Source organism: Dromaius novaehollandiae, chromosome 3 (assembly GCF_036370855.1).
Source record: "Dromaius novaehollandiae isolate bDroNov1 chromosome 3, bDroNov1.hap1, whole genome shotgun sequence".
Lineage (NCBI taxonomy): Eukaryota > Metazoa > Chordata > Aves > Casuariiformes > Dromaiidae > Dromaius > Dromaius novaehollandiae.
This window is the reverse complement of record NC_088100.1, coordinates 80,873,748-80,896,851: the sequence shown is the minus strand read 5'-3', so window position 1 is coordinate 80,896,851 and position 23,104 is coordinate 80,873,748. Positions and strand designations below refer to the sequence as shown.

The following is a 23,104-nucleotide window of genomic DNA, read 5'->3' as shown; positions in this document are numbered from 1 at the left end:
GAAATGTTTTCTTCATGTGTACTTTGGACACTTTGTGGCTATGTAGGTCATTAACTGAGGGCATGTGAAAACAGCCTGCGTGTGACTTAAGCATCTGCTCAAGCAGGAGAAGCATTTGGATGTTTGCACTTTGTTTCTAGAAAAGATTTAAAAGATACCCTGGCTGGACTTTCTGGAGTTTCAGGTACTCACAATTTCCATTCACTTGTGTGAGGGGTGGGGGTCTGTTTGCGTTCAGCACTTCTGCAAATGGCATGTCACTGTTCTAGGCCTTGTGCTTGTGAAGTATCTGTCTGCAAGGGCAATTTTTGTAGCTGTTATTTATATTGTTTAGAATGATTTTAATTCTTATAGGAGCAGGAGGATTTAGTGCAGATGAAAAAATCTCTCTCTGATGTTCTGCAGATGGTCTTCTATGGCTTTAATTTTGCACATTTTGTTGGGGTTATGATGTCACTGGTTCGAAGTAGGGCAACTTATTTTTACAAAGTTCTTGTGTATGGAGAACAAATTTTAAGGATGTATCTGGGAATTCTGCTCCTCAGCACAATGACCGAACACTATCCCTAATCGAGTTAGATTAATCTAGCTACTAGAATACTAATTCTTCTTTGTAAAATTGCTGAACTAGATTCAAGAGGGCACGCAAGGTGTTTGCACTGGAAAAAGTGATCAAACACTTTCCGTAAGTAGTGCTGCAGTGGAGCTGTCACTCATAGGTGACTAAAATGACTTATAAAAGAGTAAAATGAAATGCAGAAGACTAAAGTGGAAACCCTTCCCTCCCCTCTGGTTTCGCTGTGCTGTTGCTGTGCGGCAGCTGGCACATCATCTGCTCTCCATGTTTCTCACATCAGAATCTTGCATCTCTCAGAGAGAATGAGAATTTCTACTCTGTATGAAAAGGCAGAGGAATTTCTTCAGTTACCAGCTTAAAAAATAACAAATCACATCTATTTTTATCTCTTTTCACTTGCTTAAGGATTTTTTTTTAAAAAAAGTCCCAGCCAGCTACATCCCCTGTTCACACAAAAATCAATAAAGCAATATTGCATCTCAGCGCTCTCCTGACTACTTCAGTCTCTCCTAGCTGCTTCCTAAAAGTGGTGTTAGTGCAGAAATAACCAAACAAGTCTTAAGTTGCCATAAGAGTTAAAGTTGCTTGCAGCACTGACATAACCTGCAAGATGGTATGAGTTGTATTTTATTAATATTTTGAGCTGGAGGCAGAGTCCGTTTTCTTCTTGTTGTGCAGTGTAAATGCCAATTTCCAACCAGGAGCTGTTCTGAATAGTCTGTGTGTCACTTCCAGTGCTTTCTCTGCCTACATACACAAATGTCAAATAAAAATGTTACCAGTAATGTTAATAGGCATGAAAGACATCAGGGGGAATTTTTCCTATCTACTTCTCTGGGCTGTCTTAGTTTTTTGAAAGGGGGCTGGGGCTGGGGGCGGGAGCTGTATATTCATTGAATATTCAGAATTTTCCTGTATGCTTTTGAAAGCAGTGTATGTTTTTGCAATCTCATATATAGCTGTTCCTGATATTAAACTAAAGTTAGAGCTGTCTGCACCAGCCCATCTTTCTGATCCATAAAGGCATAAATATGCTTCCTTTAAAATCATAATCTGTATGATGACCCTCTTGTATTTTTCACATGACACATGTGAGTATGTTCCTGAGAGGCACCGCTTGTCTAAACTATGGAGGGACTTTTCATTTAAATGAGAAAGGCAGCTCTGTGTCATGCAGATGCAAAGATAATTTATCCATACAGTATTAATATTGTATTAATGAGGAATTAAGCTTCTGAATACATATTAGGTATTTAAGATTAATAGAATATAACCCCAATCCTTACAGAGATAGTCTAGTTACTCTGCAGTGCAGCTATAGCCATACAGTTATGATTAAATGAGTTTCAAGTGTTTGACGACCCAGACAAGTTTGATCAGATTTTTGAAGACTCCTTTAGATCTCCCTTCCTCTCTATATTGTTGTAAAAGATCTGTATTGGGCAAAGTTTTTCTTAAGACTCATTTTTCCTTTATCTTAATTTCCAAAATAAATAGGATTTCTATAACTTTTTTTTCCTGTTACATTCCATTATGTGCTCAAAATGTGATACTTTGGGAAGAATGCACTCTATATATTTTTTGTATGTATGGTAGAAGGGACATTTTGTTTTAAGTGAGAATCTAAATACTCAATTGACAATGGAATTGATGCCCATGAGTAATAATTATAGAATCTTATTTCTAAGCACTTTTAATTCAAGACCAATCCACCAGTAAAGTCCTTGTCTGAAACTGCAGCACGGTGGAACCTATGCCTAGGACACCAAAATGTAGGTTATTACTGATACAAAGCACCACGAGATGCCTTTGCCACAAAGCAAGCATTCGTCTGAAGTCCCAGGTCTTGTTTGTTTTGTTTTGTTTTGTTTTAAGTTGGACCCTTTCTTTACTTGGCTGTAAAATTTTATTTAAAAAGGAAAAAAAAAAGTGAAACATGAGATCATTAGGTAGCCATACACTGTTGAGGGCAGTCATCCAGCTGCACTGCTACTGTGAATTTCAGGGCTGTAGTTGTATTTTATCTGGGGTTTTCAGAATCTGTGCACCTTAGAATTAGGCCACTCGCAACTTGGTGTCTCTTTTACCACCAGCATATCTAAATGCTACCTCTTGCTCTCAGGCTTTTCCAACCCATCTGAAGTTCAGTGAGGGGCTAAGTCCAAAGGGGCCTTTTTTGTCTTTTAAATATTTTATTTCTGGAGGGGAAACCTCCAAACCCTGCACCTGGAGAATCTGAACTGAAGAATTAATTGTAGAGGTTAACAAATAGAGAATTTCTACAAGCTTCTGCTACAGATGATTGGGACTCCTTTCAAGCTCACGTCCAGAAACACAAGTGAAATATATCTTGGAACTTCCGCACTTTGTTTGCTTGAAAAAAAAAAACCTAACCATTTATTTGGAAAGGCTTGCTTGCTTTTTTATGTTGCAAGCAGTGTCACGTTGATAGTCTGCAGCAAGCCACTAACCAGTGAGAAACAAGTTTGGCAAAGCCAAGGGAAAGGAAGGTAGATCACCATTCCTATACTGTTTTTGAATGGCCAAATTTTAAGCTTTGTCACCAAAAAATGATTTTATGATGGTGCATTGACAAGCTTTATCCAAGATCTACATTGTGTTTGACAATACATGTCTGCATACAAAGAACTAGACCTTTTCCTGAGGAATAGATGTAGAGAAAGGAAGAATTTATTATCCCTAGCTCAAGAGGGGAAAACTGAAGCAAAGGAGGAGACTGTGACTTGTCCAGAATCCGAAGGGAACATGCAAATGCTGAGTGCACTCATCACATGACTTAACCATTTCTCACTTATGATTATATATTGTATGTTCTGATCTTGCTGTAATATTCACCTACTTACTTCATGTCCCTGAGAGGAGACTTACCATAAAAGGTGCACATGTCACAAGGTCTTGATAATACCCTGCAAAGAGACATTAAAACGTGGATATTTTTGTAGTCACTGCAAAAGCATGTACAATATTAAGTTTTGCATGGTTTGGACTCATGGGAAAACCTATGGTCATTGTCAAGCAAATTAGGCACTTTGATTAATCATTTCTGAATACATTCCCAGGTCAGGAGAGGCAGTGCTCGCAGATTCTTTTCCTAGGTGGTACTGCTCTAGCTCTGCGCGTATTTCTCTGTCCTGAAGTAGCACTGAAAAGGTTATCTCGTGTCACAGGGTTGACTTGCCATAACCAGTGATGGTCCCAGCTGGTCGGTAGCTTGCTATTTGAGGTGCATGCTTAACTATGTCCTAAATTTGACACAACAGCAGCAGCTCAGCAGGTTTGCTGAATCGATGGAGCATGGTGTTGTTTCTTAAGTGTGTGCTGTTTGTGCAGCTCTGCTGTTCTAGCTAGCAGAGTGAGGTGTATGATCAGCTCATTGCAATGGCTTTTGCAGGACTGACACTTTATCCAAAACTTGTGTTGTGGTTTGCATGTATTTGCAGCAGCTGACAGTTTCCTTCTCATACCAATCATCTATCTAGCTGCTTCCAGGTTCAGTTGGGTTAGGGGGATGATACCATTAGGCTTACTTAGTGCTTGAACTGCCAACCTAGTGGGAAAAATGAATGAAAAGTTCTGCCATTGAAATGGCTGGAGGGGTCGGAAGTCTTAAGCTGAGCCTAGGATAAAATGGAAAATATTGGAAATCCTGTAAGACAGTGGATGGTTCCAGATCACTGAACAGTGGAAGCCCAAGGAATGACAATCAAGAGAAAAGGATATGTAGTATTCAGGTGGAGCAAGACAAGAGAATTGCTGTTAAAATGGGATGTGCATATGCAGGGAGGGAGTTTGTTCTTGTAAACGGGAAAAACTCTGGATGTTAGTGGAGAGTCTGTTGTAAGTTTAGGAAAGAGGCTGAAGTCTGGAAGGGTGCTGTGACAAGACTGTCAAGTGTGGAAAAACAGAAGCTTTTTCTAAGGTGATGTATAGAATCCTGTTCTGAAAAAGAGGAACCCGCTATGTTGCACTCTAGTCCTGATAGGACGTTAAAACCTTCACCAAGGGGAATAATCGTGCCAAAAAGATTGTGTAATCTTTTCTGCCAGGGTATTTACTTTCCTTGTATGTTTTACTGATATTCAAAATGTTGTTATTGGCATGCTAATGATGAAAGGCACAAATCTCACTTCTGCATTATTGTTTCAGGCCTTCTGGAGAGGTTTTATTTTTTGTGCATGTGCATGTTAACAGAGTAAAAGCAGAGCATAGCTTTTAGAAGAAATAAAAGCTGGGTCACAGGAATAATTAGCAGTCTGTTTGCCCTCTCTACAGTGTCTTTCCACAGTTTTCCCTGGATTTGTAGAAGGATGGACAAGGTCTCCCACAGTTCCTTGGAAAAGGACTGTAGACTCCTCAGTTTGTTGTAGGGCTAAGGATTTGCCTCTGGGCATCTTACTAGTTCACACAGAGCATTAATGAGGGCACAGTGAATGGGGAAAGACTTTCCACCATCCATGGTGTGGATGTTCACAACAGGACTAGACAAATCCAGCCAGTGGGCTTATTGCTTAGATTAGATGCTCAGTGAAGACATAGCCTAAACTCCTTGTGTTTGCATATACTAGAAAGGAAACATGAAGGCAATTTTAAAATAGAGGAAATGGATCCTCTCTTATGGCAGAACCTTACAGTGCTATTTCAATGACTGATTATCTGGATGAACTGTCATACCATCAACAGTATCCCAAAAAGGAAAGGGGTGCCCTATTGTAATGTTTATCTTTATAATGCTTTTCATATTTAAATATAGTTAATGACACAGGTATTCAGGAGAGTACTTTAACATGCACGTTTTTTAGTTGCTCTCTATAATAACTGATTATTTCAAACCAACACTAGGAATGTCATCCTTCTTGACAGCACACATCTGATCCAAAATCTAACACGCTAATAGTTCTTGATAAAAGCAGTGACTGGTATTCAATATATTGATGTTGTAAGAGCTAGAGTCTGCTTTTATGTGTCACTATAAAAAAGCAGTTCTTCAGGATCTGTACAGGACTAATTCATTTTGCCTAAGTACATAATCTGTAGCGAGACTCTTATTTGAAAACTTCATCTATAGTTTTTGTCTGTCAAAGCAAATCTACAGTTAAGAATTTGTGCATTAATTAAATAATGTTCTTACTAAATTAACTGCTCGACTATCCTATAGTACTAAGTATTTTTGGTCTTATTTTTCTTGTTTGAGATGATGATTATGTGAAGATCTAATTCTCTTATCAGTAATAAACTTCTATAGACAAATCGGAGTTCAGAGGTGGAGCTTTCCCTAGGTGGTCATCGTTTCATATATGCTTTCAGAGCAGTAAGTTTTAATGATCTACTGACTCTTCTCTTTCTAGAGTAAGAGACCTAAGTACTTTTAGACTACTGTTACCTGTTTCTGCATGTGTGGCACAGTGCGATTCTCTAAGAGCTTTCTATTAGTATGAATTGCCTCAGTTATCCCACCCCCTAAAAGCACATGAAGTCCTGCTGGTGCATTGAATAACAGTTTAGCAGCTGGATGGAAGACTTGTTCTTTATCTTCTGTCCCCCAGTCTTGAGATAAGGACATCCCTAGTCACAGTAGGGAGAATGTATACCTTTTCCTCTCCTGTTCTTATGTTTCAAAACAGTGGACCAACTTTACTTCCATAAATTCTCTGAAGTTGTGCTCTAGGTTATGATAATTGATACTGACTATAGAGATGGCCACTGAGGTCTCATGCACTGAGCCAGGGACTCAACCAGCTGGTTCCCATGTTGTCTTTCCCTGTCTCTAAGCTGCGAGTATTTGTAGCACAGACTCTCCAGCTCAGCAGTCCAGGATTGGAGCTCCAGCTGGTTGCCTACCCTTGGGAGCTGCTGAATAACTGAAGCTGGGAGAAGAGAGGAAGGCAGAAAAGTCAAGGCTCCGTGCTGTAACAGGATGTGCCAGCTAGCAGAGCTCTTCTGACATTTGACTTGATTCGTGCGCACTGTGTAACTGAAAGTGTAGGGATGGCATGGAGAAGTCCAGTCAATGTGTGTACCCAAATTGGACTGTTTCACAATGGGCAGCATTCCAGCAAGAATTAGCACCATGTCTTTGAAAGGCTTGATAGATACAGGATTTCTCTCAAACAACTACTGATATTTGCTATTATAGCTACAGATCAGTGCAAAGTAGCCTTAGAGCAGGTCTAGGACCCCAAGTTCTTGTTTAAAGGAGCAAACATTTTCTGAACATGGTGTATGACCACATGTGTAGCTGGCTATATAGATGAGTAGGTCTACAGAAAATCCAGAATTGGCTTGCTGGTGAAAGACTCACGTTGTTTCAACATGGCTCCAAAAGAACTTCATCCTGGCACTATAAGCTTTTCCATATCGATATCCCCTAACTTTCACTGTAGGTAGAGCTATGAGGCTTTGCGGTGAGAGGAAAGGCTTGTCTCTGTGCTGCACAAGTTGGTTGATCCTTTTTCCCTCTGATTAGTTGCTTTTGGGAGTCATTTCTCAAAGAGGAAGTCAGTACAAGATACAGATTACCCTTGTAATTTGAGGATTAGAAAAAATTGAATTTTAAGAAAAAAATTTTTGAAAATTTAAACTTGTTTTGACTCAACACAGTAATAAATTGTAGAGTTTTGTCTTGTATTAAGAATCTGATGCTTTATTTTCTGACTAGCTGAGCAAAATCTCTAACTATTCTATCCAGATTCCCCATCTCTCCCCAGAAAAGTAAATACATTTTGTGTTTATAGGAAATGCCAAAAGTGATGCTTCTTGAAGTGTCTAAAGGGCCTAAAGATGTGAGTCATATCTACAAAAAAACAACTTGACATTTTGGGAACCTAAATGGCTTAGGCAGCATGAGATTTCCCTCCCCTGCTATGGTGAGACGACATGGAAGAGGGAGAACAGTTCAGTCTTCACACCCCTTTAATCCTTTGCTGAAGGTGACATCATGACATTTTTCTGCTGGGAAGCAGACTGCAACCACAAGCTCATTCCATTTCATATAAATCACCAAATCATCATGTAGTAACAGCTTTCGGTTGCCTCAACGGGAATTTGGTTTCAGGCCATGTTTTAGCACTGCAAAGCATTATGTCCCCTTACCAATATTTTATTTTCTGCTTTATTTGCTGCAAGCTTCATGGATAAAAGTGCAATCAGCAGCAAACATGCTTTCTTTTCTTTTTCAACTTCCTGTAGGAGTTCTTCATATTTGCAGCAGAGCTGGGAGAAAAATGTGAAGCAATAAGTGAGAAATTGGTGCATCTGGAAGATCAACTGCAAACTTCAGTCTGCAAAGTTGATGATGGAGTTATTCATATCCTTTTTGATATATATATATGTATGTATGTGTGTATGTATATATGTGGAATATTTGCCTTTCAGATTCACATAGAGTACTAATTTTTTAATGTAGGTTTAATATATTAAGAAAGAGAATCGATTGTCTTGCTGAAGTAGACATTTTTGTTAGAGCAAGTTTTCCTGTGGTGCATTTTCACTGTGGCCTGATCCAGCTTTAATTGATTTAAACAGAAGTTGGTTCCTTGTAAATTGAGATTAGGCATTGAAATGCCTTTATTCTACTGTTCTATCCTTTTGTTTGTAATGCCCATATAAGTAAATACTTAGTGCACCAAAAAGTACGTGGAAACAAGCATCTATAAATCTCCATTTCCCAACATGATTTAACTAAATTAAATGATACATCATTGACTCCGACTGTGAATATTGTCACATTTAATTTGGCCTTTGTTCCTTTTGAAAAAATGGCCAGCAGATGCATCATGTGGCATCCTCTGCAATTTAATTTGCTTCCAACACTCCAGTGTAAATTACCAGATGAGATGTCTTAGAAAGTATCCTTATCTCTTTCTGTGCTTCATCTGTCATTCAGCATCTGGTTAAAGATTGCTTAACCTTTACAAAGGCATTTGTTGGGCCTACTCTGTGGAAATTTTTCGAAATTTAGGAGTGCAGAATATTTTTTCATTTCTAACTTCCATAGAAAAATTTATCACAAAAGAGATTTTGGTTTTCTGAGAAAGGGGAAAAAAGCCTAAGAACCAGTGAGACAGAGGAAGATGAGAGTACTTAGTTGCTTAGTCTTTCATGGAGAAGATGTGTTGGGCAAATGGATAACGGAGAAAGACAAAGAAATTCAGGTTTGGAGAGATTATGAAATCACCCTTACAGATGCCAGAAGATGAGTTGAGGGTGACCATTGTGCTAAGGAGGATTCAATTCCTCCTACATTGAAACAGAGATTGAAATAGTCTTGCAGGGGAGAGTTTAGAGAGGGCTGAGGCAAAACTAGAAAGGGTAGTAGATGGAACTTGTGGTGATATGACCTTGTTTTATCTAAATGGGCATCTATTACCAAGTATTGCAAAGTCTCTATTCTCAGAACTGATCTCTTGGAACTTACAGGAATGATAAACTTCATTGCACAGAAAGATTATTTTCTTGTTTAGCATAGACTACTTTGCAATGTCCTGAGAACTTTCTTTACGGTATACATGCTCCCCTGCAGTTACGCTCACAAACACTGTCAGGGGAAACCTGCTTTTCAGGCTATATGCATGTATGTCTTGTGTATGGGCAGGATATCTACTTCCTTCCTCGCTTAACATATGTTTGCTCTCAAATGAACTTTAGTCAATGACTCTAATGGATAGCAGGACACTGAGAGTTGGATTTATGGGCTCTGTTCCCATCTTTGCAGAGGTCTTAAGCTCGTATTCAGACCCAGCAGTTACTATGACAGATCTGATCATAGTTACTGGCTACCATCTGAGATGCAATAAACTGAAAAAGTGCTTACACTACAAGAATGTAAAATAGTAGTATTTGTATTTTCTATATGCCGTGCATGTTTCCTTCTAGGTGTTCAAGCTGCAAGAGTTAGTTAAAAATATCTAATCATTGGAAATTTGAGAAGAATTGTAGATTAATATCATTCTAAGCCACAGTTGTCTGGTCTAGATCTGATTTAAAGTATCAGTAAAATTTAACTCCTGTTATCTAAATACAAAATACAACACTGATATCTCGGTCCTCGTGGTAAGACCATCAGTTACAAAGCAAGAAATCGTATCTAAAAAATAGGGACATATAGAGAAGCAGTTCAGCAATTCAGCTACCACTCATTAACATTCAGTTGCTATTTCAAAGGTAGTCCAGATCAATATGCATAAGAAGTTACCATCTGGTATATGTAATCACTGTGCTACACTTCAAAAAGGAATGAAAAAAGCAGCTACCACAGTGCTCTAGACCTATAGATTGCTTTCTAAGTAGAAACTGCTCAGTGCCTACGAAATAAACTTAGGCTCACTGGTAACTTGCATATATTACATGAACCAGAATTGAGATTGGTGCAAAGATTTAGCCTCAGTAGAAGAACCGATGATTAATAGTTGGGTTTATTATTTGCACACTAGTTTATTTGGTTTTAAATGAAATAATTTCTTATCTCAAATGCTAGGCAATTATGCAGTCTTCATTAAAAATCTATAGAACCCTCAGAGAGTAAGGGCTTAAAGATCTGAAATGGTAATGAAAGCAGTATAAAGTTTCCAAACTCTAGTTATTTTTGTCCATTCTCCTCACCTTCCCATCCCTTCACCCCCCAAAACTACCTTCCACGTAGAAATATTACAAGTTATTAGGTCAAAGATTTGACAAGATGCTGCACAGATATAATTAGTCCTATTGTCTTATTATTAAAAGGCTTTTAAAGGCCCCATTGAGAAGAATGATTTCCTCATGCTCTCAAGCCATTTTGCCAATGTTCAGTGTGTCTCATAGATATGATTAATAATTAAGTTTTTATTAGAAGAAAAATCCCAGATGTCATTGTTTTTCATTCTACATTTTGATGGCAAAGAACACTTGAATCAACCATGCTGCTAGTAATAATTGCCAGTGCAACCTGAACAAAGGGGAAATGTAGTGATATTTCTTTGCCCTGAGTATTTGCACAGACCCACTTGGGATTCTCATTTAATATTGAAGCTTTCCACAGCAAACATTAAACTGTACTTTTGTATAAAAAGCATCAAACAACAGGGAAAAAAAGCTCATCTGTAGCACCCTGACAGATTTGCTAAATTCTGTGTAGTGTAACCAAATAAACCCACAAAACATTCAACTATGGTTAATCATTGGCAAGTGTATGAAAACAGTCCACATCATCAAGTGGAAAAACCAAAGGAGGAGAGGTGACTCATTGCTAGTGTCTGCAGAGCTGATGAGAGGTGTTACTTTCCTGACAGTAAAGGCCTGGATTTCCCAATAAAATTAAATGGAGCCTGTATTGCAATTTCACAGTCATTTTTGTTCTTAATTAGCAGTTACATTTTGATAGACAATTTGAATGTGTGTAATAGTTCCTTCTAGTGAAAATGCTTTTGTTGAAAGAAAACCTGGCTGGACTATTATTTTAAATGCATACAGAATCTCCATTCCTTGTCCTTTAAACAGTTATTCTGAAAACAGAATTTTGTGCCTAAACATTCACTAGGCACTGCAGGTCCCTCACCTTTATCATAAGGGCAGGCTCTCATATAAGTCCCAGCAGTGTAGGTTTACACCAGAATCAGAAGGGTAGAGTTTAGTCCCTGACTGTACCTCACTGAGAAATCTCACCCTGCATGAACCTGTATGAAATTCTGGAAACCCACAAGAGCCATAGGCAGCAATGGGCCCTCTTCGTCTTTATTTTGGATGAGAGGAGGGTGGGCTCCTCGAGCATGTGTCCTGTTAGGAGAATGTGGTTCCACCTTTGGCATTCTTGCCATGAAGAAGGTAGGTCAACACATTTCCACCCACATGCACTACAGTTTCTTTGCCTTCCGTTTTGTGCTGGTACAGATGTTTTGGAGGCCGCTGTTATATGCAGATGACTGAAATGATTCCTTTTTCAAAATGGTGGGTGGGTTTTTGTTTGGTTGATTGGTTTGGTTGGGTAGTTGGTGGGGAGGTGATTTCTGCTGGGAGGAGGGGAATTATGTTACTTTATAGAAACATGTTTGTGGCTGTGAAGGGAGGAGACAGCAATGGAGCAGGGGGGGAAGAGAAGATTCTTAATCCAGCTTCATCCCTACAGGCGCCCTTGCGTTTTACGAGGAGAAGGAAGAGAGAAACTTCCAAAGGGCCATTTTGTGCTCTCACGCCGAGACCACGTAGATAGGCCTTACTTAAAAGAGGTAGGCACCGGCTCAGTGTCTTTCCTTTGCTCCCAAGAGTACACTTCTAAACAGCCCAAACCTAGGTCATTCCAAGTGAAAACTGAAACCTTTTGCCTCTTCACTGTTCCTTTGGCACATAGGTATTATAGCTCACATGCAATTGTGTACTGGGACATCTAGCTGAGCTTCTGTGTCAAACCACTGTAATACTCAGCTGTTAAAAAGAAGCAGAATAGTTAACCAGGTAAAAAAAACTCTTTCTGAAAATTTATGTTGCTCAAATCTTAATTTCCTCCTCAGGTGCCCAAAATTGCTGTTATTCTTCAAAATCCCGTAGGTCCTTACCTCAGCCCTGTGGTAGCCCTTGGCTGTCCTACCAAAGCCTTTTGTTCTACAATATACCCTTAGTTTCTAACCTTTCTTTTTGGAAGGTAACTGGTTTGCAATTTCTACCTTGTGTCTTTTTTTCCCCCGAACATCTGTGCTAAGAGAAGGGAAGATAGATTGAGGAGCCAATAGCCCCCTTTTTTTTTGAAGATTAAGCAAGTCTGCAGTCATTAGATCTGCTTTTATCCCTTTGTAAATCTCAGGCTTTGTCATGATGTGGGATCAAACATCCTTCCACAATGAACTGCTTGCAGATCTTCTTCATATTCTTTTTAAAGAGTGAGAAAATCAGATATGTGAAAAGCTTCAAATCAAGCCAACATTAGAGCTGCAGCATTGTTGCAGAATACGGGTTTGTATGAAGCTGTCTCAGAGTACTTTATTTTTTTCTGCTTATGCAAAAAAAGAGAGATTTTTACCAGTTTTTCACCTGAACACAACCAGGAAATGTTCCTGGTTGAAATTTGTTTTGGCTCCTGCCTTCAGTATTAGCTCAACATTTGCAGCTCTGGATAGCGAATTTAAGCATAAGGAGACATTTGCATGTGTCCATTGCAAGTCAGCTAAATTTTTTTCATTTTTAAAATGGGTGAAGCTCTTTATCCAGACATAACCTCTGTATATGGATAGAGATTCCATGCACAGTCTTAATACCATATATTTTGCTCAGCCATAAAGGCTAGTTTGAAAGTTACTAGTGTACAGCAGATTGTTGTATTATTCATGAGGTTATTCAAACTTGTATATATACTCTTCAGATATCTTTTATGTTGCTCCATCTTTCTGTCAGTTAAGAGTCGCCTTCCCTGTCTCCTTCATTTTCCTCCTTCCTTCAAGGTGTCTTACCCACTGTCAGGAAAACATTTAAATTTTGCTTTTTCTCTCTACCTAAAAAGAATTTTGTAATCATTTGGGATATTACAAACAGCAGCATGTAGTCACAGACTGCACATCAGATGTAATTAAATATCAGAGGCTTCATGGTATTCATAAACTGAAGGATATTTTGCTCTTACTAGTTAGGTTTTCAACAGAACCTCATGATTAAGTTGCAGAGTGGTAGACAGGCCAGGATCACTTATCAGAGGCTAGTAATGTTTCTTACTTCAGAGAAGCTGCAAGGCATAATTAATGTGTCCTTGTAAAGTGCTTTGAGATCCTAGAATAGAAGTTTAGTGTGTACTAGTATTACTGATTATGAGTAATCAGAATCCCTTTAGATTAATAGGGCTGTCCAGAAGTTAGAAGTATGAATGAATACTGCTGGTAAAAAGTGTTAAGAGTAAAAGATTTTAGTAAATATATGTAAAATACATAAAGATGAAGTCTTGAGGAAGTGATAACAGAATTAAAAGCAGCCTAAAGGCTTTTCAGAGGAGTAAATGTGACTGCCTGAAATAGACGTGAGTTGTATAGCTTTCCCATCGCTTTGTCTGGTCACCATTTTTCAAAAGCAGCAGCTCACTTTTTACAGTTGCATGACCTAAGGGTGTCTTTTTCTGTTGACATTGCATTGACATTGTGGCTGGGTAAAACAACTTTTCATAAAGGTGAAAGCCTGTCCGCATGCGTTATCCTTCCTCTGTATTGTATTTTTGAAAGTGAGTTGGTTCAGCTTCAGCCTGTATCATTTCCCTTGAAGAAATGCATTTTGGATCCTATTTATGTCTTACTGCTGTAGACGAACTTATTTCTCTCCCTTGATCCGTTTGTGTTTGCCTTTTGGGGTCCTTTCCCTTTAGCCTTGCCTGTACTGGAGCGAGCATTGGCCTTAGTGAGGTTGTGGGTGGGTCCAAGGGTTTTTTCACATAGACTTAGGTGTTTTAGAGCCTCAGCAGCCTCTGACTTAGCTCGGGCTCACTCTGCTTTCCATGTAAGCTAGGGAAGAGAAGCTGAAGTTGCTTATCTCATTGAGCTACATGCAGTCCTTGCTCGTGGATTCAATGATGGATAGTCTCACTGATGTAAGATTAAGTTATCAGCAGAAAGGTTGATGTACTGGTAGTATAAACTGTGCTTATTCCCAGGAGGGTCTAGTCATCAGAACAAAAAGCTGTGACTTAAAAACTTGTGCATGGCTCAACAGTGGCCACTACCTCCATGCATCTCTAGTCCTTTCTTCATCTGCAGGTGTCTGCTCACTGTCCAACTCTCCTGTTCTGGCTGCCACCACCTTCCCTCTGTCATTTTGGAGCTGGGGAGAGATGAGAGGGGCAGGTGAGCACCTCTTAAGAGGCAGAGCTATTCACCATTATTTTCTTCCCTAGTGCCTTGTGGGAAACCTGAACTAGACAACAGCAAATAAAGTGTGGAAAACTCTCCTATCTAAACCAAATGAAGCGTTTTTACTGAATTTTGAGATGTTCTCCAAGTGGCCTTAGTCCTTTTAGCACACAACAGTGAGACCTTGCTACTGCTAATCTCTTTGCTTTTTGTTCAAAGCATTCACTGTGTATCCTTATATTGCTGCTATATTTTTGTTGTCTCTACTATAATTACACTGATAATTCAGCTAAGATTAAAGCCTTCTGGAGGTAAGCAGATCAGAAATACTTTCTCTATTATAAGCTAATTTTGCTACTTACTTAGACACTCTCCCCCTCCCCCCCTTTCCTAGCACACATTTCCTAGCTTTCTCACAGTATACAGTCACTTTGCTTATGGCTTAGACTGCTCCCAGTGCCCAATTGCTATCACCTAGGAGCACTGGGGGTCTGAACCCCCCGGGCCTGAGTCTCCAGTGGAGAAGTGTGCTTTCCGTCCAGCAGAGAAATAGCAGCTAGTGCCACTGCTTCCATGGTACAATGTCTTCATCTCCCTCCTTCCCACAAGAACAGTATGCAAGCAGTATCCCTCATCCCCTCCCCTTTTTTAAGTGCTAAATAATGCTACTTGAGAACTTTGATTTGCCTGTTTTTTTTCTTTTTTTTTGAAAGCAAGTGTGAGAAATGTATTAATATTTAATCCGAACAGTTTGGAAGAACTTGAAGCTATGATTAGATAGCTACGGCCATCTGTTGTGAGCAGCAGAACAACAATTTATTTAATAAGTTGGAAAGAGAAAAGGGGCTGCCAATCACCTATAGATTTATTCCTTAATAAAGCCTGCACAGTCTCTGCAAAGGGAGATCCAGGTGGTGAAGGAGACGCTCCAGACCGTGCTGGTGCAACTTCAGCCAGGCAGGGAGGCAGGAGAAGAAAAGGCTGGAGACTTCCTCTGTGACAGCTGGTGTCCAGGAAAACAAGACTTGAAGGAATAATGAGCAGAAAGAGCTGGTAGGATGACATTAATTCGTAAAGGGCTGCTTTTAGTAACTGAACACTGTTTTACCAAGCCTCAGGGATCTCTTCTCTCCCTGCATAACTAATAACTAAATCAATTATGGAGAAACAGAGCCTGGAGGTCTATCATCAGAAGTATTCTACACAGCCTCACATGTTTTGGCACAGATTGAGAAACAGCTTTCAGAGCAGAGCATCTCCTATAGACGTGTAGATTACAAATTGATACATTTTAAGTGAGTCTGCAAAGCTGCTTTTAATGTCAGTGAAATGTTCTCCTAGAAGACTCAAACAATATTTGTCTTCCTTACTCATGGATTTTTCTCTCTGATTTAAAAACATAACATTAAAGCTGGTACATCTAGTATTTCTTGAAAAATAGCTGTAAGAATATGAGTATTTTTCTTTCTTTGGCTTTAACAGCTTTCTTACACTCAACATATTTTCACATTCCTGCCAATAATTAAATCAATAGGATGAAATTCAAGCTAACCAAGTCCTTTTAACAGAAGTTTGGCCCTCATTACTCAGTGGTATTGAGTACAGTGGAGGTGTAACTAACAGCAGCCCCTACAGCAGTAGTTTGACTATTTTCATTTAGATATTAATATAAACTTGCTTTGATATTACAGGGGTTATAAAGCACACAAAAATTAAAATAATGTTGGTGATTTGTGCTCCTTATATTTAAGTATTGTTTGAACAATGTCATTTAAATCTCTTTGTAAAATTTATTAATACTATTATATTACTTTGATCTTCTTTATAAAAGTCAGAAGGAATAGACACGTATGTATACATACACATACTTAAACATGTATTTCTTAATAGGAGATAAAACCAATGTTCAACTGAGACCAACTACTATAAATAACCTGCATCTAGATCAGTGTTCAAAACAGTTAATGATTAAGAATTCATAGTCTACTCTTACTTGGATACTAGAGTATATCTGATACCACACAAAATTCTGCTTCTGCCATTTGTTGCAGAGAAGAATTAAAAAATATATATATCTCTGGTTAATTATCTGTTTTAAGCCAGTAAATGAAGCAAATCACTTGCAACTCTTTACTGTACTTTTTAAATACTGCTTTTGCCTGACACGTTTAGAATGACTGTTTCTGCTACTTCAATTACTCATTTCACAGCCACATTGTGAAGGTTTTTGCAAATTTGGAAGCTCATTGAGCTACTAGTCCTGTAAGATTGTTTTTGTTTTCCTTGTGTGTTTTAATACTAGTTGAAACTTCTTCCTCAATGTTAAGTATATAGGGAGAAAATAAGTGCCAGGCAGCTGAGACAGACATACAACAGAGTTATAATTGCATCCAGGAGTATATGGTTGTCAGACAAAGGGAGCAGAGCTCAAGTGGTTGCTGTAGTCATCAGGTCTTCAGGATGGAATTACAACCCTGTAATTCAAAACATGGGTGACTTTTATCTTTGTATAATATATGGATCAGCATCCATGTTGTGGTTAAGAGTCTTGGATCATTACCTTGCACGGACTGCAGTACTCGGTTCGCATTGCCAGTCTCAGATGGAGGTCTCTTGCTGTTCTGCAGCCTCTTTGTTTGACAGGTCTCCTTCTCTAGGCTTTGCTGAACGGATCCCTGTTCGCTACCTACCTCCCTGCTGCTGATCTGGCACTTTCTGAAAATTCCCACAAACAGATGAGCAAAAGCGTTAGTCACAGGCTACAGAGAGCAGGTGGCAGCCTGCTAGTTTTCTGTGACAGGCTGACCTTCAGCCCCATGCACAGGACCAGCTCCAGCCTGGAAAACCCTGGGTGGGCTCATATAACGTAGCTGCCTGGGGATGACTGTCAGCCACAAAGCGCTCACAGAAACTGGCATGAGTTCAGATAAACAAAAAAGAGAAAACACTGACAAAATAGATCTCTCTTACAGCTGTTTCCTTCAGACCAGTGGAAGCTGCTTGTGCATTAACATCATAGAGGGTCCAGATACTGCATTTCCAGCAATGAGCGTTTATAGGACTACAAGCCCACCGTGAGGACATCTCAAAGAGATGAACAGTGCACTAACATTGCACAGCCTCTCTCTTCCCATGTGCTGAGGAGTGTATGGAGTTTTGTCCTTTGATTATCTAGTGCCTTTAAGATGACTAGTTGGAGGTCACTGTAGGTTCTTAGAGCCAGGGTCTGCCACAGCTGAATTGTGAAGTCTTCCTCCTTGCAGCTCTTAGGATTCAGCAGTGGGGATAGTAACCCTCATAAGGTCAGGCAAATAGCACCCTCATTCTCACTAGCAAGATTTTTTTTAAGACATTCCAGTTCAATTAAAAACCTGTGTGGCTTTCATGTTTCCCAGCTTCAGAATACCGATGCATTTTAATAAAACTCAATTTATGCAACCACTTTAATAAGACACTGAACTCCTGAAGAGGAGGGAAACTGAATCTGTCCTCATTTATGTCATATTTGTATCTATTAACATTTATTTTGTACATGCTGTGGACTACTACTACTTTAATTTATTATTCCATTAACTTCACTATTTGCTGTGGGAAGTTAGAGCCAATAATCATTCTTTTTCTCAGACAGAATAAAAAGCACACTTAAAAAATAGAGGGTATACCACATAACACCTCAGCTGTTTTTTTTTAATCGGTAGTAAAAGCCCTTTCAAATAAAGAATATGATGTTTTTAACTAAACAGCTGTCTTTGCATTCTGTACAGTTTACAAATTCCATGCTGGGATGCGGAGGGGGAATGGAGGCAGGCAAGGAAGGGAGAAAACACATGCATGACTTAGTGTGCTCTTGACAGCAGTGATTCCTCTGTTTGGGAAGTTCTGTGATGCCTTCTGGAAAGTGTAAAAAGATGCTTGGGCAACTGGAGCAAAAGGTAGGTATCTCTGGTGTGGAAGGGAGAGAAATGTCAGCTATATAGATGTGCAAAACCTGTGCTTAAGCCCCAGCTGAGCTAGTCTTCCCGTGTGACTGAAGCCTGCCTGCCTCCAGCAGTTCCTCGCCTAAGTGAGAATAGCTCTTCCCTAGCTTGTGGAGAAGGGTCAGCGTAAGGGTAGTATGTAGGACTATGTACTGCCCACAGTAACTGTTTAAGGTAAAGTCATGTTTTTGCACACCCTCTGCCAGTCTGTGCCATGATGAAATGACAAGGCTCTTCCACCCCTTTTGGAGGTAGCTGTGAGGTGCCCTGAGGACCAAGGTCACTCTTGCTCACTAGGATTGTGTCACTTTCAGGTGGCCTGGTCTCCTACCACCTAAAAACATGAATCCCACCAGAGAAAGCCCCTTTCCTGCATGTCACATGTGTTCTCCCTGTGTAAAATGCCAGCCCTCAAGGGGTTTGAGTGCAAAGAGAGGTGTCTAGGCTTTGTGCACAGATATTTCTGAAACAACATTGGAGAACTGTGAGAGTACCAAGGAAGCAGCTCACATCAAGCAAAGCGTTGTGCATCTGCTGGAGGAATAGCTGGCTGTATTTAATACACACCCACATCCATGCATACAAGCATGCACATATGCATGCACACACACACACACACACACACACACACACACACACACACACACACACACACAAACAAACTCCCTCTCTCTCTCCCCTCCCTCTCTCCAGAGCAAGGAAGGGAGCGAAGAGGGAACAGTACCCCAAAGGGTGCTTAGCTCTAGTCTAATATTTCTGTTCTCAATCAATTAGCTAATCTGGTCTTTCTAAAGCTTTGGCATTTCAGTCTTTTGCTTTTCCTATCATTACTTTTTAAATCAAGATAAGCACATGTCTTATAGAGCAGCTGGAGAAGGCAGTTATATAATGGCTACCAGATCTGCGGTAGTGCTCAAGGGAGCTCCAGGGTGGGATTAGAATAATCCTCAAGTATCCTCTTAGTTTACTATCCTATTAAAAATGAGACTGGGACCAAGAGATTTTTTTTAGTCTCAGAGATTAACATATGCCACAAAGAAGCTCTAAAATATTGTGCACATGTGGATATTTTTCTGCACTGTTAGGGAAGATAGATGATAATACAAGTCTCTGGAGATATATTAAAAAAAAAAAAAAAAAGAATGCAGAAGATTCACATTCACATGCTGAAAAAAGCAGCCAAGCCAGCAGCCACAGTAAAGCATTTCTCTCAAATTTCTAATGAAGCCTTATATATGAAGCCTGGGAAAAGAGCATCTGGGGCTGTATGGGTAAGGAAATGTATGTGTTTTTAATGTTTGGTATTCAGTCACTCTCTTCTTGGCTCCTCGCCTATAAGGAGACGGACGTATGAACGTGTGTGTGTGTGTGTGTGTGTGTGTGTGTGTGTGTGTGTGTGTGTGTGTGTGTGTGTGTGTTGGGGGCACTGTCACAGATAAGGTCAATACATCACTATAATGGCCTGCAAAGTTAAACAAAGTTTATAGTGATAATAAGTATCAATACAGGAATACCAAGTCAAGAAAGAATGCTAATAGGAGAGTAATCATGCTCATAGCTAGCTAGGTGACACATGATAGATCACATAGGAGAACTGGAAAATTGAAAGAACTTTGCACAATGGCAATACAGTTTACCAAGGGAAGAAAACAACCTCACAGTTATTCCTTTTCAGACAATGAAAATCGGAAACACTAAAGAGGAGCCCCTCAGGTTTATCTTGCTAAGTAGGAACAAAATTGTAAGAGTATCAGCCCACTCCTAAAACTTAGAGTTTGATGCCAGCTTTCCAGTGCTGGAATTGCAAAGCTGATGAAAGCAAAACCAACCAAGGCTGTCTGCAATCTGCTGCTCCACACGTGTGCCTCAGCTCATAAGCACTGTTGTGAAGCTTTATCAGCCGTTACATGCAGCAGATAGGTAGCTGCTTTGTGCCCGCTGGCAGTCTTCCTTGTGCTAGCAACCACAATGCAAGATTCATGAGCAGCCGCCTGGAGCTGGTTACAGATCTGTGCATGTGAGTTTCTCCAGGAATATGTTTGGCATCGGTATTGCATTGATAGGTTTAGCGACACCTGAGCCAATCTATTTCACTTCTTAGCTGGGGGGGGGGAAACAACCGTCCATCTTACTGTTTCTGTACTCTTCCAGAAACTTAAAATTCTCTTTTCCTATGGCTTTTGCTTTACATTGTATTTTCAAGCCACTTCCTATACATACTCCATGAGGCGAGACCTGAAATTTAAAGGACTGGGATTATTTCCTTTCTCCTCCACAAATACAGTAAGAGCAAGCAATGAATTACTTGTTCTTAGCTATTATCCAATTAGTTTGAATCACAACTTACTTTACTCTCTTATCACTCAGGTGTTTACAATAGCTTCAACATGGCTTCCTGGAACAGCTGCTAAATAGTTGACCAAGCTATTTCACCCACTTACCTATGTTCAAGAATAAGAACATGGCATTACTATCTGCACAGAGCACTAGCAAGACCTTACAAGCACTGCCAACTCTGCTGTCCACACAAAGTAAAAGTGGACAAGATTTTAGGAAGAGAGCTGCAAGAATGGTTGGAGGTTAGGAAAAACATGCCTTACAACAAAAGACCAGCAAAGCTCAATACAAGTAACTTAGCCACCTACAGATCAAGAACTGACTTGCTCATGGCCTTAAGTATTTACTTGAGGAAGATTTCTGCTGCCTACTGGCCCTTTCATCTAGCAGAAAGCTGCATGATGAGATGCACTATATGAAGACTAACAGGAAATATTCATGTTAAGGGGAAAAAAAAAAAAAAAAAAAAACGTATTTCTAGTAGGGAGCATAAGTGACCATTCAAGCAAGAAAGTCTCTTGAAGTTAAAGCAAGCTTGGACTTTTTTTTTCACAAAGTGTGAAAATGAGCCTTCATGCATGCTACATGTTACACACTTGATTCAGAAACCACCACAATGCAGGTTCTTACAGCCTACGTTATATGCATGTCACCAGGGAATTGTCGCAGTGCTTTCACCCTTAAATATAGGAATTTTCCTTAATGGCTAGAAAACAAACAAAAAGCCACAGAAGTGCTTTGGTAAACTGTTCTTTAGCTGCAGAGGCAGAGTTAGAAGATAGGACATCTGGGTGGTTGCATATTAGAAAAGCCTATTTACCTGCTTTTGTGATTTTGACCAAAACTCGAAAGGGCAAGTGAAAGAAGCAAGAGAAAATGAACATTAAGGAAGGGTTTATCGTAAGTCTTTCCTGATATGCCACAATTGAAGCTGTTAAAAATTGGTTCAGAAGCCTGAGTGGGCAGGAGCATATATAAAGATGCTGACTGACACACATGGCCCATAGACAGCAGCAAGGAGACCCCCAGCCTGCGTTGCCCCAGCAGGCTGCAGGAGTACCCCAGCCCTCCATGCACTGTCACACTGCTTTCTCAGCCTTCAAGGGCAGGCTGAAAATACTGTCTTGCCTTTGCATTTCCCTCCAGCCCCCTTCATATCACCACCCAAACTGCCCCACATCACCAACTCAGGACACTTGAATCAATTCAGCCCCACTGGAGAAGGCCAGGAAAGTGTCTCTGAAACAGAGCCCTCTGGACATGCAGGGAAGAAGTGCCATGTGGGGTCCAGTTTGCACCACCGTGACAGCACTTCAGAGCCAGGGATAGGTGACCACAGACCTGCACCACTGCCATGCACACAGGGAAGTGCTGGATCAGAGGGCAGAAACAGAAACATGAGGCACAGCAATGTGGGAGCCTGGCTGTGGTTGCCAGTGGTGTTTCAAGCCAGATTTCTTCCCTCCCAGGGAAAGGCAGGTTCAACTGGGATGTGGACACATTTCACAGAGCAGTGCCAAACAGGACACGGCGAGGCCAACGTGGGATTTGATAGCTGAGGAGCTGAGGCAGCACAGCAGCACTTGCACCACACCACAGCCTGCAGCACGGTCATACCATTTGCAGCACTGCACATCAGTACAGTGGAAACAGCCTCTGCAATGGAAGAGAGACCAAAGAAACCCAACCAGCACTGTACCAATCAGGCATGGTGTATCTTGGCTCAGAGTGCTGGTGTTTGATCAATCTATTGCCAGCTGTTTTCATTAAACAAAGGAAAAGGTGAAAAGAACAACCTGTCTCTTACAGCCATACATGATTTCTCAGTGCTAATTTTCTATAATGAACTGTTGCCAGTGAAGCCAGTCTCTCTCCATTAATCCTGATGAGAAACTTTTCTTCTTTGCCTTCTTATCAAGTGCCCCAAATTTTTTGAGTGAATACATGCTACAGCTGTACTGAACCCCTAACTCTCCTTGAAACTTCACCCTAGCACTGAGAGTGGTAGACAGCTACATAGAGCAGCTCTCCCAACACATTAATACTCCCTAGTTAGGGCATGGGAACACTAAGGCATCACCAGGTTTATTTCCTTCATTCTTCCATGTGTTTCTTATTATCTTGAATTGGAAATGTAGTATTGATTGGGTCTGCTTGAATGTCAGTGCTTAATAATCCCATTAAAATTAAGAAGAACTTATATAGTGGAAGAAAATGAAGCAACAACATTGTCTTCTGAAAGACAAATGAATCACCAGGCCTGGTTAATGTCTTCTCTTCTGCAGCCTTAGTTCTTGGTCTTTAGAAAGTTCTTCCCAGAAGATATATTGAGGCCAGGGAGATGATCAATCAGGGATTTCTTTATTCATTTTCCCTATAAATTGGTAACAGTGCCTGCTTGTCTT

General features: G+C 40.1%; 1 protein-coding gene across 1 annotated transcript in view; it reads left to right on the top strand.

Moving 5' to 3' along the window:
• The window catches only part of DISC1 (DISC1 scaffold protein), a 218,184-nt gene extending 200,059 nt beyond the window's left edge, over positions 1–18,125 (top strand). The window contains 3 exon segments of the mRNA XM_064509255.1: positions 7,784–7,894; positions 15,267–15,371; positions 15,373–18,125. Coding sequence (XP_064365325.1) covers positions 7,784–7,894; positions 15,267–15,371; positions 15,373–15,414 — 258 coding nt within the window. The 3' untranslated portion in view covers positions 15,415–18,125.
• The last annotated feature ends 4,979 nt before the right edge of the window (positions 18,126–23,104 follow it).